Raw genomic sequence first — 18718 nt, 5'->3', positions numbered from 1 at the left:
CAGCGAGTAATCCACCAGGGATAATTGTTGAAATGCAATCTAATATTCTGACCAGTTTCATGTATAACAACAACAGAGACTCAACTAGGAAAATCAATTGCAATATCTGAAATGGACTCATCATAGCAAAACATACACTATGACTAAGCTCACAGATATATTTGAGAATTTCACTTGGGAGTTAATTAGATTTGCCAACTGAACAAACCAATGCCATGAAGTGTGTGAGCATTACATAACATTTCTTACTTTGGATGCTGTGTGACGTATTTCAGCAGAAAACTTCGGATTGTATCGATGTCATTGTGATCCAGCATGCTCCACTCTCTCACCCCTGCTTCCTTAATGGTAGATGCCACTTGAAACAACACATAGTCATTCTTGCTGTGTTCTGCAAGATATGAAATAGATCAAAATACAATCGAGTTATTGAAAATTAAATTAACTTGTAAAACATAATCTACTCTAAATGACTGGACTGTAATGTGCAGCAAGGCCATTGTGCTACCAAGAAGATTCACTTATTTGTAGAAGGCAAAATCCACACATTTTTATGCAGAGATCCTATTCTAGGATCTATGATTTATGTAAGGTTTCTAGTGTGCTTCTGTTCACATCACATCACACCTACCTTCCACAACCATCAGGCTTGAATTGATCCACTCTACAGTATATGCCAGGCAAGTGTAAAATAAAGACGATCACATGGCCGGATAACCAGTGTTGGAATTAAGCATTTTTTATGCGTAGCAAAATTTGCTTTCATTACGTTTCTCTTGGTACATTCACATACTTCTGTGTGTAAGTCTATGGCATAAAAATGCTACTCACCTCCAAAATTGTAGCAAATTGATAAAATTGTGTAGCATTTTGCTACGCAATACCAGCTATTTCCAACACTGCATAACAGAGAGATCTGTACCATTCTGATAAAGGAGGTTGGGCTGTAGTTTGTCAACCTACTGACCCTAGCTTCCCCATTTATTGAATTCAAAATCATAAAAAAAATTGTTTGCAGCCTTACCCAGAATATATTGGCATGCTGAAAATGGTGTCCTGGATTTTCTGAATGCCAGTATGGCATGTTCCGCTGCTTGTCGCTGCTCATGACTCACCATCGAAGGTGGGGCCTGTAAAAGTACACAAGAAGGAAAAAATAGAAATTAGAAAATAAAGTAGTGGTGGGTTAAAGAATGGTGATATTTCAAATTTCTTCTCTCTCTCTCTCTCTCTGTCAGGTGGCGCTGTGTAGCGCTGCTGTGGTCTTCACAAGAGTACGCCATCTCACTTGATCTGATGCCAAATGCGTTGCACCTTGCATTCCTTGGTTAGAAACCAGCTTCACGTCATTAGTCCAAGATGTTGGTGGACATCCTCTTCCTCGTCGGCCTTCAATAGCCACTTGCAAAATTTGTTTTTCTACACCTCCATGTGTCCTGACAATATGGCCAAAGTACTTCAGCTTTTTCTCCATTATGCCATTTCTGATGGTTATACTTGTACCAATCTTGTTGAGGATCCAGGAATTTGTTCTCCTGTGTTTCCATGTCACTTGTAGAAGCCTCCTGTAACACCATATCTCAAAAGCATCTACTCTTTTCCTATCATTCTTGGTCATAGCCTAAGACTTGCATCCGTAAGTAGCAATGGAAAACACAGTTGCCCAAAGTAGGCGTACCTTGAGGTCAATATAGGCCTCTGCTTCCTATATGCTTGACATGCCCTTGACATGTCCTTGCAATAGCCAGCCTTCTCTTAATTTCAGTTGTGCTGTCACCACCAGGGTTGTAGCTTTTTTTTTTCATCATAAGAAGAGCAAAAATAAATTTTTTTAGGGGGTGATACCCCTTAAGTGGACCCCCGGCCGTAAGCGCAAGAGCTCCACGCGCTATGTACTCTCTGCTTCACAATAATTTGCCACCTGGCATAGAAATTGGCCAAGCTACAACCCTGGTCACCACTGTTGTTAATCATTGAACCCAGATATTCAAATTGCTTCACCTCCTCAATCTGCTGTCCATCTATCACAAACTCATCACTTTTCCGCTCTCTGTCTACAACCATTACTTTTGTCTTCTTTGTGTTCAGGAGAAGGTGTTTTTCTTCGCTGGCCTCTTTGATGTGCTTCAAAAGATCAATCAGCTCTACTCTGCTGCTACAAATAAAGAGTGGTATCATCATGCACCTCAGGTTAGTAATTTTGTACCGCCAAACTTCACTCCACCTTCAAACCCCTCCAAAGCTGTTCTCATTATGTCTTCCGAGTAGATGTTAAATAGGTTTGGTGATATCACACAGCCCTGTCGTAAGCCTCTTCCAATCTTGAACCAATCTGTGTCCCCACTACATGTTCTGACTGCTGATTCTTGGTCTTCATACATGTATAAGCAGCTGATCAGATCCACAAGATGACTTGGGGAAACCCATTTTTTTCATGTAGTTTCCCACATCTGAGGCCAGGGTGGCTAACACAGTCAAAAGCTTTACTGTAATATATGAAGCACATGTAAAGAGGAAGTCTATGCTCTCTGCATTTCTCAATCACATTCCCGATGTTGACAATTTGGTCCCTAGTCCCCCTTCCTCCACGAAATCCTGCCTGCTCATCAGATATTCTTGCTCCATTTTGTTCTTCAAATTTCCATTCTTTGGCAGTGGAATAAATACTGCCCTACACCGGTCTCTCAGCCATTTCTTCTTTTTCCAGATGATACCACATAGACGCCACATTAGGTCTATCCCTTCTTTCCCAGTTGCCTTCCACAACTCAGAAGCCACATTATCAATGCCAGGTGACTTTTTTCCATTTTTCATTTGTTCCATGGCAAGCTCAACTTCAGATCTCAATGATGGAGGTTCTTCCTCACTCGTTTCACACTGTACATACATGTACATCTTGTCATATTGTGCCTCAAACAGCTGGGAACTATACTGAACCCATCACCTCTTGATGTCTTCACTGTCGGTAAGATTGTTACCTTTCTCATCATTTATAACATCCATCCTGGGAGTCCACTTCTTAGTAAGTTCTTTGGCAATACCAAAAGCTATTTTTGAGTCACCCTTACACCTTTCCATTTCCACACACTTCCTTTCGATGTAGTTTCTTTTGTCCTCCTTAACACTTTTGGAGACCTCTTTGTTTAAAAGCGTGCCCATTCTTCCTTTCCTCCATCTGCCTTTGCTCTCTTCCTGTCATCAGCTTGGTTTAAGGTCTGCTGAGAGATCCACGGCTGTTTCCGTTTCTTCTTTCTGGGGATGTACTTAACTTTGCTGCGCTATGGGCTGCTTCTTTCATGTCTTCCCACAATTCATTTGGCATCTGCTCCTCTTCATTAACTTTCAGTAACTTGTCAAACTTGTTCTTCACCTCTACTGAATATTGAGTGGGAATGTTGTCAACATCATACCTGGTAGGTGGTGCATTGTCTCTCTTAGCTTTCAGTTTTAGTTTCACTTTGGCTACAAGTAGCTGATGGTCACTAGCACAGTCAGCGCCTGGTCGTGTGACTCGTGTCCTGACATTTTATTTTTGGAGTGATGTTCTCCACCTCTTTACGTACATTTCACGTCAGAGCTGCTCATATTTGGAACAGTTTATCACCAATGATTCGAACTGATATGGAAAATATGTCTTTGAGACAATTCAAAACAAATGTTCTCATTTCATGTTAAAATGTGTATAGTCTATGAATTCATAATTGTGATTGCATTTTTTTGTATTATCTTATATTGTATCACTTTTGTGTACTATTATTATATTATGTTTTGTATTGACTGAGGGTCTGCTTGGAAAGCAGTGCTGGTCACTGAAGTTGTTACCCTCAATAAAGAAAGAATAAACTAAAAACTAACTCTTCCTGACCATGATGTAATCGATCTGGTATTCTGGTTTCTTGTTCTATCGCCTGGGCTCATCCAAGTCCATAGTCTCTGTGGGAACTATTTAGGGAATCCATAAAGTAGTACACACTTTTATATTTATTTGTATTTATGAATATTATGAATCATCCAGGTAGATCAAATAGTTGACTAAATTATAATTCTATTCAACTGGACTTACTATTTTATAGCAAGTGTTAGTTGAAGATGTGTGTAGTTTAAGAACATAAATTATATAGGCCAATATAGGGCCTATAGGCCTATAATGTATTCACATTTTGCATGCACAAAAAGTTAATACGGTACAGTAAATTGGCTAGACTCGCTCGCCAGTCCTACGATACATACCGTACCTAAGGACTGGCTCACACCATTTTGTCTGTCTATGGAAAATACACACTTAACGGTTTGCGCAGGTCAGATATTCGAAAAATTTCTTCAAAATTTCATCAAATGTATAAAAATTGGTAGGGTACCCAGTACCCACCTTATTATGCTTGCTAAATCAAGACTCGGTTGAAACAAAATTAAGGATCGAATGCATTTTAGTGTCCAAAAAGGGAAAATTATCGTCAAAGTTCTGTCAATTCTCCACCCTTGAAGAGTGCAGAATTGGAATCGAATAAAAATATCCGATCTTTGCGATCAAAAACACAAAATTACAACTTTGGACGTATTTATTGGCAAAAGACATTATTGCCAAACAATATAGAATAGAACATTTGATGTCAACTTGTCAAAATATTGAAGAAATGTGCTTCCTAAACTTGTGGCGAGTAGGCAAAATAATTCCCATTCAAACGCATGAGAAACTGAAAGTGCATAACACCGACTAAAATTGGCTGAAAAAATGAGCTATTCAAATTAGTATATCTCCTCAACGACATGTCATATGAATTTCATTTATGTAGGTATGCCAGGCAAACACATTTGCTAGTCAGCCAAATTCGCCGACAATGTCAATGCATTTTTACATAGAAATTTAAAACAACTGGTCAAGAAAGAAACCTACATAAATATGTTTTCTATACTTCACTTGACCCAAATATATGATTTTTATGGTGATAAGTCACTCGCGACATGGAATTTTAGAGGATTTTGATAGCAGTTCCATTAAAAAAAAGCTGCTATCATCATGAGATTAAGATCTAGAAACACCCCTGAAATGCCGTTTTGGGGAATTTTGCTAGCTGAATCTTTTTGACATTGTTTGATGAAAGTCAATCTTTGACAAGATGTAACTTTGCTACGGAAAGTGCTATGAAAAAAAGGTTTTCAGTTTTGGCTTTGTTTACTCTAAGTTATAAGGCTTTTAATTTGATATTAAAATGATGCAGTTTGATGGCAAATTTGAATTCACCTAGTATACCTAATTTATGGCTCATGAGTTTTCTTTCATTTAGCTCTTCAATATGAGACTAATTTAATGAACATGATGAAGATCAAAAAAAGTTCCAATTATTTTTGTAATATTATACCTACCTAGACTCGCTTGCCAGTCCTATATACGCCGTACCTATGTATATTGAGGACTGGCTTACGCCATTTTGGATGTCAATGGGAAATACACACTTAACGATTTGCGCCGGTTAGAAACTTGAAAAAAATCTTTAAAATTTCATCAATGTATATGAAAGTGGTACCAACCGTGACTTGCTAATTTAAGACTCGGTTGAAACAAAATTAAGGATCGAAAGCATTTTAGTGTCCAAAAAGGCAAAATTATCGTCAAAGTTCTGCCAAAATCGGCACCCTTGCGAAGGGTTCAGAATTCGAATCGGGAACGAAAATATCCGATCTTTGCCATCAAAAACACAAAATTACAACTTTAAACATACTACTGGCAAAAGACATTATTACCAAACAATACAGAATAGAAAATTTGACATCATTTTCTCAAAATATTGAAAAAATTTGCTCACTAGACATCGAAAAACTGAAAGTGCGATAATCGTGACTATACCTACCCTGCCCTGAAACCCCAAACATCCCCTACCCCAAAGTTCGTCACCGCTGGTTGATCACCGAGATTTGCCATTTGCCAATGTGCAGTGACTTTTCCCCTACAATACCTTGTACCTTGTACCTTGTAGAATTTCTCCCCGTAGACCTCCTCGTGGAAGTGAAACACAGGGCTAACCATGTAACTTATTTTTGATTGTGCTGTACCATAATTACATGATTTTAAGCTTACCTCATTTCGCAATAATAATATGGGGCGAGAATGGATACAACCAGAAATGTCAGCAAACAGTCGAATTCCTATTGATATTTTCTAAATTTTATATTCTTATTTAACTAATGCTACAAATATTGTACATTTGATACCATAGTTGCCCGTAAACTTACCATGATTATCTGTGCAGCTTGTTCCAACTCACGCAAAAAGTCCGCCATGTTGTCTACAACGCAAAGCAAGATGGGACGGTAATCCAGGCTGTGTATAGCAAGTCTCCCCTGATTGGTTGTCCAAGTTCGACCAATTAATTGATTGATTGATTTAATTGCATTTTCTGACGATATTTGAAAACACTGTAAATGAAAACAGTGAATGTTGCTTGTTTGTTTGTTTCCTTTCTTTCTTTCTCATCTGACTAAAAATATCATAAAACATTGTAACTCTATTTAGAGGAACTTTATAGACTATTTCAGTAGGGGGGTGTGATAATTCCATTTTTTTCTGGGGCCCCCCTCAAAATATGGTGTTGACCTCTCTAAACAAGAATATAATCATTTTAATCCAATTTGAGCAGTGCAACCCCCCTGTACATGCCGTCTAAAAATTTTTAAACAAGGTTTCCGAATTCGGCAGCCTTGCATAATGCTTAATACAGAGTCAAAGAAAAATCGATGAATTAGAAATTATAACTGTGTATTTGACAATTTTGTGTATTGTAAAGGTTAAACCTGAATAAAAGCCGACTTCTTTGAGTGTATAAATGCTAATTTAACCCTTTTTTGTGTATAATTAAGTCCACGTAACAACACAATTATCATATAGGCCTAGGCCTAAATGTATGTATGCTATACCAGACATGAAAAGGACTCTTCACACTTGTTCAGTATGAATTAAAGCCATGGTCTGGTTCAAGTTATTTAGAATATACCTGTGAGGTCACATTCTTAAAGGAGAAGTTTCATATTGAATGATTGTGTTGTAGCATAAAGCTTATTGCAAGTCTGATGTCACCAATTTTAGGGCAGGTCAGCGATTCTGCATGAGATCTCCAGCTAGACTGGCTACTGTTTCAGATTCATCAATAATTGCAGGGCTATACAGACAGGCTCTTTTAGATTCATCAAAACCTGACCTGGTACTGTCAAATAGGGCTCCTGCTGAACCTGCAGCTGATGTAAATGGTCATCCCATGGTCTTGAGCTCATTTAGGTCCTTTTTTGCCATCTACTGTGAGATTTATGATCTGGTTTCCAGACCTTCTTTTTTGATTTCTTCCTAATAATAAGAGTTCATGCTGCTCTTATTTCAGGAAATTTGTCTCTTCATGGTCATCTGTCTATATGAGATCATATGATTTTCCCTTGACTTAGACAGATGATGCACTGGCAAGTTGTTTTGCCCTTCTCCTTGATAGTTCATATAGTTCACAAACCCAACGCTACATTTAGCTGTAGTATTATGGATTGGAACCTGATCAAGCCCCTGTGTGTCCATTTGAGAAAGAGTAGGCTTATCTTTACATTCACCAAAGCCAAAGATATCATATTTTGTTTCTGGAAACCTGCAGATATGTAGCATCCCATAGTAGCTTCAGGCGTTAATGCTTCGATACATGTATGCCTATTATTTTAGCTTCATATATCCTCATCTTAGGCCTAAATGTATCTGACTTGCAGGACCCTTTCCATGCATAGGCTATGAGAAAGCTGGTGCAAAGACATTCAGAAGATTCTCTAGATCAAAATGAAACAACCATCATAATAGTTGCTGTTAAGCTGGTATGAGTATGGAGTAATGGTGCTTGTTGATAAGGCAGGAATGAGCCGGCTAAGCAAAGTGTAATGATCCAATCAGTGCTTCAGCAGAATTCTCAAGTAGGCCTATAGATCCAAAATACACATATAATAGGCCTACAGTACAGGCAAGCTGGATGGATCATACATAGAAATGATGCAATGTCATCTATATAGATGATAGAGAGTTTATAGCATACACCTTGGTCATAAAATCTGCATAAAATTAAGTATACGATGAATACTTAGGCCTATTAACTACAACTATGGTCATGTAATATAGGCCTATATCGGAAGCTTCATGGAAGCCTCTAAACAAACACAAAGCGGGTCAAATAAATATATCTTGATCCAAAAGACACCTAAATTTAAGTAAATAAACATAAACAAACACCACCATTTGATATGATGCCAAATTAACATCATATTACCATTCATATGTCGTCTGCTCTGTGCTAATGTATATGCAAGCCTTCCGAATTCGGAAACCTTGTCACAAAATTTTCAAGGGGCATGTACAGGGGGTTCTGCAACTTTTTTTTTCAATTTTTTTTCATATTCTAGTTTCACAATGGTCATACCAAATTTTGAAGGGGGCCCCAAAATAAAAAGTTCATTTTCGCAAAATAACACACCCCCCTAATTTCAGGTCTTAGCTTTATCATTTACATTAAAAAAATTTACTTAGTAGCAAACGAGGGCCTATTAAGGCCCTATTAAGGGCGTCAATCCAGGGGGGATACAGGGGACACGTCCCCTCCCCCGGCCCCCTCCCCACTTTCCAAAGGGGGGGAGGGGACACAATACCGTAAAATGGGGTAACTTCGGTTAGCGGGGTAACTTTGGTCAGTCAAATATATTTTTTTTAAATGGTCATATTTTCGTACAGCAATGTTGTTTTTAGTCATATTTGACCAAAAATGAGCATTTTTGTACATTTTTTTCAGAAAAAATAAAAATCGATATTTGTGAGCATGGATGTGTGCTTAATTAATTTTGCAAGGAGTCAAATGTCTCAAAAAACAACAACTTGCCCATATACAGCGAAGATCAGTTTTTTTGATTTTTTTTCTTCATGGAATGTAATACTCTGACCAAAGTTGTCCCAAATGCAGGGTAACTTTGGTCAGGCTATTTTTAACCCATAGGGCACCCTTACAAAATTATTAAAAAATCTTTTTCAACTTCAAGGTGTAGAAGGGAATCCTAATGTCATAAAAAAGAGATAATTAGAAATAGAATTGGTTTTGTTTGGAAGCAGTGGTTTAAAAACTCTGAAAAGTGTCCAAAGTTACCCCATTTTACGGTACCCCTTAGTGGCCCTTACACACCCCACCCACCACATTTGTCAACTCTTAGGGAAAAAGGTGCAACTTAGAACCTTTCCCCGTATGCAATACGCACTGTTTAAGTTCTATAAAGAACCTTTAAAAAGTGTAAAGAATCTTAAAGATTTTAAATCGGCCTAGGGAAAAGAAAAGTGAAAAGGAGTGTTATGTTAAGCCTTTTTGGTACTAACAAATGATTTTCTTGGTGTCTACTTAGAACCCTTTGAGGGCTCTTTCTTGAAATGGTCCCTCAAGGTTAAGGTTCTACAAAGAACCATTTTCTTGGCTAAAGAACTTTTTTTGGTTCTACAAAGAACCCCATTCGTTTTAAAACATTATTGTAAAATATTTTGGGCAAACATTTTTGCAAAATAATTTGTTAACACTTAAAAGGGTATTTTGTGATCCACAGCATCGACCCCCCCCTTTTTTTCTCCAAAAAAAGTTGAGATTTTTGTACCAGTGGAAACTTCTGGTTATATAATGTTTATGTACAACAAATTTCTTGCACATTGGGCTATTCCAGATAAAAACATGCACCCCCCCCCCCTATAGAGGGCAAAATTTCTTTTTTCTAAAATGTCTGGAATTCCAAAGCATACTTGAGGAAGAAACCTGGATTTCGGCCCTGTTTAGTGCATGTAAAATCTGGAAATCCATGGAGGGTATAGAGGGTTTTTAAAAATTGTCAAAAAAAAGTTGGAATTTTCAATTGATTTACCAAAAAAAAATCTGGAATTCAATCTCCCTCTATAGAGGGTTTCTAAAAATACCCAAATAAAAAGTTGGAATTTTTCAATTGACTAGCAAAAAAGTCTGGAATTCCATGGAGGGGTATAGAGGATTTTAAAAATAATTTTTCAAAAAAAAGTTGGAATTTTCAATTGACTTACCAAAAAAAATCTGGAATTCCATCACCCTCTATAGAGGATATCTAAAATTACACAAATAAGTTGGAATTTTTCAATTGACTACCAAAAAGTCTGAAATTCCATGTTAGGGCTTTTATAGTTATTTTAGGCTTGTATAGGTGTTTATTGTTCTAAAGGTTTCATTATATTTGCTTTATCTGCCCGTATTCCAAGTCATCTATGATGTTTTACATGTATAATATAGGCCCACCATCAAGGCGTGTATTTGGCAGTAACGTACGCAGGTTTTCAAAGTCTGGTTCAGGGGTCTCGATTCTCTGACTGTTTTAAAATTGAATAACTAATTCCCCAGTTTCCCCCCGATTGGGTGCATTTCCCCGATCTTTTTGACAAAAGTGGGGGGGGGGGGGGCACACCCCCCTGTCCCCTTTGCGCACGCCACTGGTGTTGGTATCCTAGGTAACCACTAAAATTAAGCTTCTCTTTGTGAAGGGTTGCTGTTCTCCTTACGGGTTTTCAATAACAATATGTGGTATGTAGGCCTACTAGTTTCTATATTAGGCCTAAAAAATGTTTGATTGGCGTAACATAATGTTAACATTCTTGTTAAACCGGGTCTTTAGGTCCATGAACTGAACCACACAAAGGGACGCATACTCTGTCGGCAGCACACATTTCGAACTATAAAAGGATTGTATTGTGAAACTCAGTTTCTTGCTTCAGCTCTTTCTAAAAATTCATTAGGGCAAAATTCTTTCTTTATGTCCTTAATTATTCTTTATTTATTCTTGTTCTTTCTTTCTTGAGGCCTAGATCTTTTTCCCCTACTTTACAACACGAATATTGTTGTATTGTCAATGGATATACCGTAGAACGTTCACCTAATGGCGCTATGGGCCCCTTTGATATAACTGGTATTTTAGACACAAACTTAAAGTGCCCTCCCACAAAAATCCCACCAGCAAATAAGGGCATGCACATACCCTTAATTCTTGTTGTGATTTTAAGAGGTGGTAGCTCTCTCTTTACTCTTTGTACATGAAATTTACCCCAAGGCAAAGGAGCCCATGTGCGCCATTAGGCGAACGTTTACGGTACATAAGAATTCAAACTATTTGAATGAAATAGATATATTTATAATAGGCTACATGATAAATACATGAAGCCACAGCAAGTAGAACGAGTGCGACCTTGTCGCGCCGATGGTGCTTATGCTAATTGCTGCAGTACCTTGTACTACGCAGGTGCTCCTTTGTTAAAAGGGAATTCCCTGATTGGGGAGTGGACATCCCGGGTGGACATCAAAGAGAGCTCATATCTAAATTCGTTGGGGACTGTTACTTTTTAAAGTTTCAACGTCCGTATACATGACATGTATGAATAAAATACGACATGAATAAAGTAATAATAAAGTGCACACACGTCTTCCAAATCTAGGTATATCAATTTAACACCCAGATTGGGAAGATGTATAGAGGAAATGGTCCTTTATTGTTACCAAAAATAAATACATGTTGCATGGATCGAATGGTGCAATTAATAATACCTTGTCTGTGTCATGTGCTAATTTCTTCGATAAAACAAAACAAATAACCACTCGTATCATACTGATGTCTGAGTGAGGGATTATTATTTGAAAGGAAAATAAGTTCACGACTGCACTTTCAGACCACAAATTGACCCCACTAACCCTAGTAAAAATCAAAATGCAAGTTTAAGAACTTGCAAGTTTTGGATTGGGAAACTTGCATGTTTTTACTGCATACTAGTGTTTCGAACGCAATGCAACTTCTTTTCTAAAATTTGCAAGTTTCTTGAGTTTTCTTGAGTAAACACGACCAAGCTGAGTTGTCCACACTTGCGTTTTACTTGACTTTGTTTATGTAAATATATTCAAGGTTTTTATAATTGACACCTAGTTCTTTCCTTGCCCTGTTATAGCTATTATTATAAGATGAGCTCAAAGTGTATATTTCTATATTTTGAGCTCAAAATATTTAATCAATGATAATAGGGATATCATATGTCTATAGGCCTACTATGATGCGCATGCGTTGTGTGTGGGCTTTGGGAGTGAGTGTGATGCTGTTTTAAACAAATAGGCCTATAAAAACAAAATTTTTGCACAAGCTAGAATGAAGAGTGAAGACCCAAGTCGGGCTGTGGATCACCATTGCAGGGGATGAACCTATAGACCCACACCACTCTTCGTCATACATAATTTCTCCCAGCCACATTTCCCTAACATAATATGAAATTTAAAAAAAAGGGAAATTTAGTTCGGCAGAGGTGGGGCTCGAACCCTCGCTGCACCGCTATCATGTATACACTGACTTGTTGGAGCCATCTTGAAAATTTGAACATATAATCACAACTTCAATTACTTCATTACTTCAACATACCACGTGACAAGCAAAGACAGAAAACGTACCATATTTTGGAATTTTATCTGCTTAAAAACATTAATGTGTAGAGCTACCATTATCAATATTGTTGAATTCTAAGGCGCATACAAACAATACGAGGGGCCTATGAATGATACATACACAATTGATTTTGTGCATGCACGTGCTCTGCAAGGTAGGGAGCCCAGTCAGCCTACCATTTTTCTTGTAAGACGGTCTGGATTCGTAGTCCACGTAGGTCCCCAAAGTTCTTTCAGATATTAAAAGATTAAATTCCCATAAAGACGAAACAGTAATCTTTAGTGGGGACCTACGTAAATTTTACATACAATTTCCGCCATCAATTCAGTGTTAATTTTTATTATTCAGAAAATATTTTGGCGTATATAAAATTGAAATAAAATTCTCTGCTTCCTAAACCACATAAACTGAAGCATGATTGGGTATCACGAATCGTTATATATGATGTACAGTTAATATTCAAATATTCTTTTACACATATGATGCTTCAGTTTTTACACAAACAAGAATGTGTCTTTAAAAAAGACAAGTTCACGGATCAGGTGTATAGCACATGTACTTTGAGCTACTTTGGTCTAACAAGTAACATTTAATATTCATATCTAACCTACTCTGCACTTATTCGACAATAAATAAGTGATATGAGGCTTAATAATGATACCTGTGTCTTGACTCTGAAAAACAATATTTTTTTAAAACCTCATTTTGCATTTAGTTTTTTATTGCGTTATATATGGCCCAATTCATGCCTGGAAAAGGCTATCCCCTCTTACAACCTATCAACAGGTCTGATTTCTATAATGAGGTGTCACCGGGTTTCATGAGATAATAATACCAAATCTAAACACCATGAAATTCAATACATCACGAGCAAGCTCACATTGGGCGCTCCATTCCTTTTTTAAAGGAATTTTTATTAAGCCACCTACAGGAAACAAATTTGGCTATAAACTACGATGTATAGAGTCTAATAAATAAATAAAATAAATAAAATAAAATGAAAATTGTACATGTATGCAAGATGCCTTATCACTAAAGTAAACAAATTACACAGCCATTTGCTCTTGCTAGCTTTTGTCACGGTCAGGGATATTTGTCTCATAGTCCTGCTTTTATGAACACCAATATTATACAGGTTTATAGGCCTACACATGGGTTATTACAAGAGTCAATAAACATTTGACCAATTAACTATAGATAATGGACTTAGTTTTATGCAATGTAATTATATATTGAACTTTTTCTGAAGTAAGTCGCCTGCTGCATAGTTTTCTATACAGATGATATGTTTACTTTGTGATTAGGCCTGACCATGACCTGCTAATTTGATTAACCAATCAGTTATGTGTATTGTCAGCATGTGATGGCTATAAGCCAATTGCAAACATATTTATAAAAAAGGCTAAAAAATTCCTACACTAAGCAGACTCTTTGCTGGGTTTAAGGGCTAAATAGTAAGTTGTCATGTGGGGCAAGATTAGATAAAGGCATACAAACTAGGGTATGAGATATAGGAATTATTTCCTAGCCTCTTAACCACAGGGTTGGGCTATATAGCTATTCAAGACACAGGATATGTAAGGGATAAACTGTGCATATGAGATGTGGGGGCAAATGGCATCATTTCACTGACGTGAAAAAATATTTCATTGAAAACCCTCCCACTCAGCTATTTAAAAAGGTAATCAGGCTTCCTCAGCATATCACATGTGTTATGGTATTATTTTGCGAATTGCCCCGTGGTACTTTATGGAGGGGAGACTTTTATTTAAATATAAAGGACGAGTGGCCAGTATTCGGTAGGGTCTATATAGCTTTACAAATTCAGAGTCTTGCAATTATGATTTTAGAGCCAAAGGGGTAACTATCTATTATAAAATTATAAAAGTATAGAAAGTCAGTATTAAAAGCAAATCAGTAAGATACACCTCTACACTACAGGCTGCACTCCATAGTAGGCCCACAGCTAAAAACTACACTGACAGAAAAAAAACTTTAAAAAAGAGGAGAACTTTTTTTTTTCTACAATGCAAAATTGATCATTAAGGGCTGGGGTATGAACGTTTGGACGGTATTTATTTTGGGACATTAGAGCACATCAGACATATCGAATTGCATTCTGAATACGAAGAATGTCATTCTGATATCAAATAATTTTGATTTTTGAAATTCGCAATTTAATACACATTTTATGGCAAATCATTAAAATTGATATTTTGATATTTAACAGTACTTGAAGTGAACTTTATAAATCTGATGATTTATACTTAAAGTGTATGTAGGTGGGATGAAATGCCGACGATCAATTGAAAATTTTGACCTTTCGTATTGAAGATATGGATTTTTTTCCCAAAACACCAAAAAAAATTAGGTCTTTTTGGGAAAAAATCCATATCTTCAACATGAAAGGTCAAAATTTTCAATTGACCGTCGGCTTTTCCTCCCTGCTACATACACTTTAAGAATATATCATTAGATTTATATAATTCACTTCGAGGACTGTTATATATCAAAAATTTGAAAAATATCAAATATTTATAATTTGTCATAAAATTTGTATTATATTGTGATTTTCAAAAAAATGAAAATTATTTGATATCAGAAAGACATGCTTCGTATTCAGAATGCAATTCGATAGGTCTGAGGTGCTCTCATGTCGCACAAAAAATACTGTCGAAACGCAATAAACGCTCATTTTAGATCCCTTAAGGGGGTACTACACCCCTGTGGTAAATTTGTGACTATTCTTGCATTTTTCTCAAAAATAATAACACACTGGTAACAAAGGTTATCTATATTATAGGGGCAAGGAATCCAATTACTACACTGAAATATCAGTGACTCAAGACAAGCGGTTCATTTGTTATGATAAGAAATGAGGTACATCCTAATTGTACCTTATTTCTTATCATAAATAACGAACCGCTTGTCTTAGGTCACTGAAATTCCAGTGTAGTAATTGGATTCCTTGCCCCTATAATATACATAACTTTTGTTACCAGTGTGTTATTATTTTTGAGAAAAATGCAAAAAATAGACACAAATTTATCGAGGGGTGTAGTACCCCTTAAGAGGAGGAAGCAAATTATATTGCCAATATGTTAACTTTAATTTTCCACTTTTTTGCAAGAAATAAAAGAAGGTAAAAATTCCATTTTTAGGATCACTCTTTTTTATGATCCATCATGTTCCATGACAGTCCACCAAACCAGGTGGTGGTCGCATTGCATTTTCATCGTCAACCGTGTAATTGAATGGGATTATTTTGAAAATTTAAAACGCTTGAAATTTCACAAACAAATAGGCCTAAAACCATGGGGGTTCGATAATGAACCCCACAAAACTAACCGAGTATTTGGAAAATGCCATACGGCCGGGCGGTTTCACAAGCTGCCGGCTCTATCATGCCATTCGCCGCCTGCACCAAACCATCAATGATAAGAACATGCACACAGAAAACCAAACATTAACTCCTATAACTTCCTGTCAACTCTTTAATTAATTACTCTAAATTGTTCTGTCTTTTTGTCTTTTCTGCCTTTTAGGTTACCCTTAGCTCGTTATTAATATAAAGAAATACACTGCAGTTTTTAGTTAATTGGCTAAAAACTGCCATCCTACTTGCCTTATACATGCACATTAATTTTATATTAATTTATATATAAATTCGCAATTTATACATAGCACATTATAAAATGTATAAAGACTGATATTGTTCAATAGGCCTACATGTATATATCAATTGTACCCATATCAAAAATAGGCCCTGAAATTACATCGAATTTTTCCTGTTGAAAAGACAAAACTGATGTTTAAGATATCAATTATTTCATAAATGACATTTTGAGTCATTTTTATCCATAAAACGATACAGGATATAGGATATTTTTACTTTGACTTTTAGGTCCATAAAGGTTTTAATCAAGTTATCAATACACTCACATCTCATGCTGTGCTGATCTCCAGGAGGTCTGCAAATGTAAATCTAAGAACGCCTGATAACAAGGATACATTACTATCATTTTCTTTCGTTGATATGCTGTGGAAACTATTATAGGCCTGGTATATAACTTATAATGTTATATTTCTTTCAAACCATAACTTTTGAAATTCTCACTCGTTTTCATTCGTTGAAACGGCAAAACATACTTTCTTTTTCTTACAAATCGAATAACAGGTCTTACATATATTTTCACCATAAAAATTTCCGCTAAGTAATTCAAACCAATGCTAGTACCCCGTAATCTCTTTAGCAAACAAAGACGATCTCCGAATTAGATAGCCAGCTCTTAGCTGGCGAAAATCAGAATCCCTCAAAGGGGCAGGGACAATCAAATGTTTGTTTGTTGTTGTTGTTTTGGCCAAATAATGATTTTATTGTTTTGATTACGTTCGATAAATTTAGTTTTACCATAGACCACTTATCTTTCCTATTTTGGAGATTGATGATAAAAGACATAATGTATGATTTTGGTAAAATTTTAATTTTGTTCTTCTTTTTTGTCAAAAATTACTATGATTACATAATATTACTACTACTAGTAACACTTTATCTGTCAAGGGGGTCTTCTGATCATTTTAACCCGAGACTAGTAAACCAACAGTCTCAGGTTTACTAGTCTCAGTTTTAACTAAGCGAAAATAAATGAGGTAAAAAGTAAAAAACCGACTTAGCCGCTTAACTGTGGAGCTTTGGGGATCCCAGTTTTATTATAAAAACTCTAAATTTTACTTCGAACAGGCTTAGTCCTTTACATGGTATTTCAGATAGCATTGGGCAATTACAGTCATGTAAAAAGTACATACAAATTTGAGCAAAATATGCAGCAAATGATAGATTTACTGTAATACCAGAAGATGGAGAATACATGTATCTCTTCTGCTGATCAAGCAGAACCCCCCAGATCCACTGGGTGTACATAGCCTGGTGTGACTGTGAAGACTGTGCATGTATTATAAACACAAGTGTGTATAACTTTGTTTGCCAAGTCATGGAACCTTTAATGTGTTTGAAGAACATAATTATCTTTATCCATGGTTAAACAAACAACCATGAACAAGATCTTGCTCTGTTACATGTACTGCTCTGTGGTTAAAGTTTTGCAAGTTACCAGTTTCATTTGATTTTGTTACTAACGTTTTTTTAATCTCCATGTGTTATTCAACCTTTTTTTTTTTTTTTGTTTACTCAGCATGCAGGGGAATTTTAGACGTGCTAAGAACATTGTAGGCTTTACAAAAGCAAAACGATAATTGTAATGAGCCAAGTTAAATAAAGCCTAGTAGAAAAGAGATGCAGGGTATTTTAATATTTTAATGCCATTCAAAGCTTTTTTCCTCCACCCCCTACACAAAACCCAATGGCATACATGTATGTATTTAATTCCTCATCAAATTTATAATACGCTGATTAAAGGGATGATATCTGATATTGTATTTTAAGATTGAACAAAATCCACATCCCAAATCAATTTGGTTACTGTTATTTATTTTATAACATGAAGCCATGGAATATGTTGTTGTTTTATAACTGGATTTATGTTTTCCAAGTAGTTTTTATAAAGTTGTTCTCAAGCTTGCTTTTGGGAGAGTACATGTTTTGTAATATCCAAAAAAGAAGATGTGAGACTGACTTCTAGTACATATTCATATAGTACAATATTGCCCCTGTTGTTGCAAACGATTGTTTTCTGGATAGAACTCATCAACAGAAGAATTTTGGTGCTTAAATGGTCAAAATCGGACAAAAACATTTCGAATTATGAATTTTCAAACTGTCCCATTGTGACCGGTCATTGGAACTGAACTAAAATAACAAAGTCCAAAAATACCAATTAGGAGCAAAATTAACACAAGTACCGCATATTTACCTTTTCATACATGCATATTGTGAAAGTGTCAAATAAAAGGGGTTTCTTATGAAATGGCACTTTATATGTCAATAACATATCAATTATTTTTTTCAAACCGAGGCACTGCATTGAAATCATGCTTTTAGAATGTGCCAAAAATCATGGCCGACATGGCACAAGATCAACAGTCCAGGTGGTTTTTTTCACAACCAAGAGTTTAAATGTTATTGGGTTATGCATCAAATAGTAAAATGAACTGAAAAGTTTTGGGGAATTTTTATTTCTGCAGTCATGGGTGCAGAATTCTGACATTTTAAGGACAAATTCACCAAAATCCATACAAGCTGAAACTTGATCAATAATTTATATAAATATTATTTTGTGTA

General features: G+C 36.1%; 1 protein-coding gene across 1 annotated transcript in view; it reads right to left on the bottom strand.

Annotated features, from left to right (window-relative positions):
• The window catches only part of LOC140138041 (exportin-4-like), a 221547-nt gene extending 215228 nt beyond the window's left edge, over positions 1-6319 (bottom strand). Inside the window, exons 1-3 of the mRNA XM_072159880.1 lie at positions 6232-6319; positions 1025-1130; positions 250-391 (exon numbers count right to left, since the gene is read on the bottom strand). Coding sequence (XP_072015981.1) covers positions 250-391; positions 1025-1130; positions 6232-6279 — 296 coding nt within the window. The 5' untranslated portion in view covers positions 6280-6319. The remainder of the gene's footprint in view (positions 1-249; positions 392-1024; positions 1131-6231) is intronic.
• Between the last annotated feature and the right edge of the window lie 12399 nt (positions 6320-18718).

The sequence above is a fragment of the Amphiura filiformis genome, chromosome 17, assembly GCF_039555335.1.
Source record: "Amphiura filiformis chromosome 17, Afil_fr2py, whole genome shotgun sequence".
NCBI lineage: Eukaryota > Metazoa > Echinodermata > Ophiuroidea > Amphilepidida > Amphiuridae > Amphiura > Amphiura filiformis.
The sequence above is the reverse complement of the archived record's forward strand: the minus strand, read 5'-3'. Positions and strand labels throughout refer to the sequence as shown.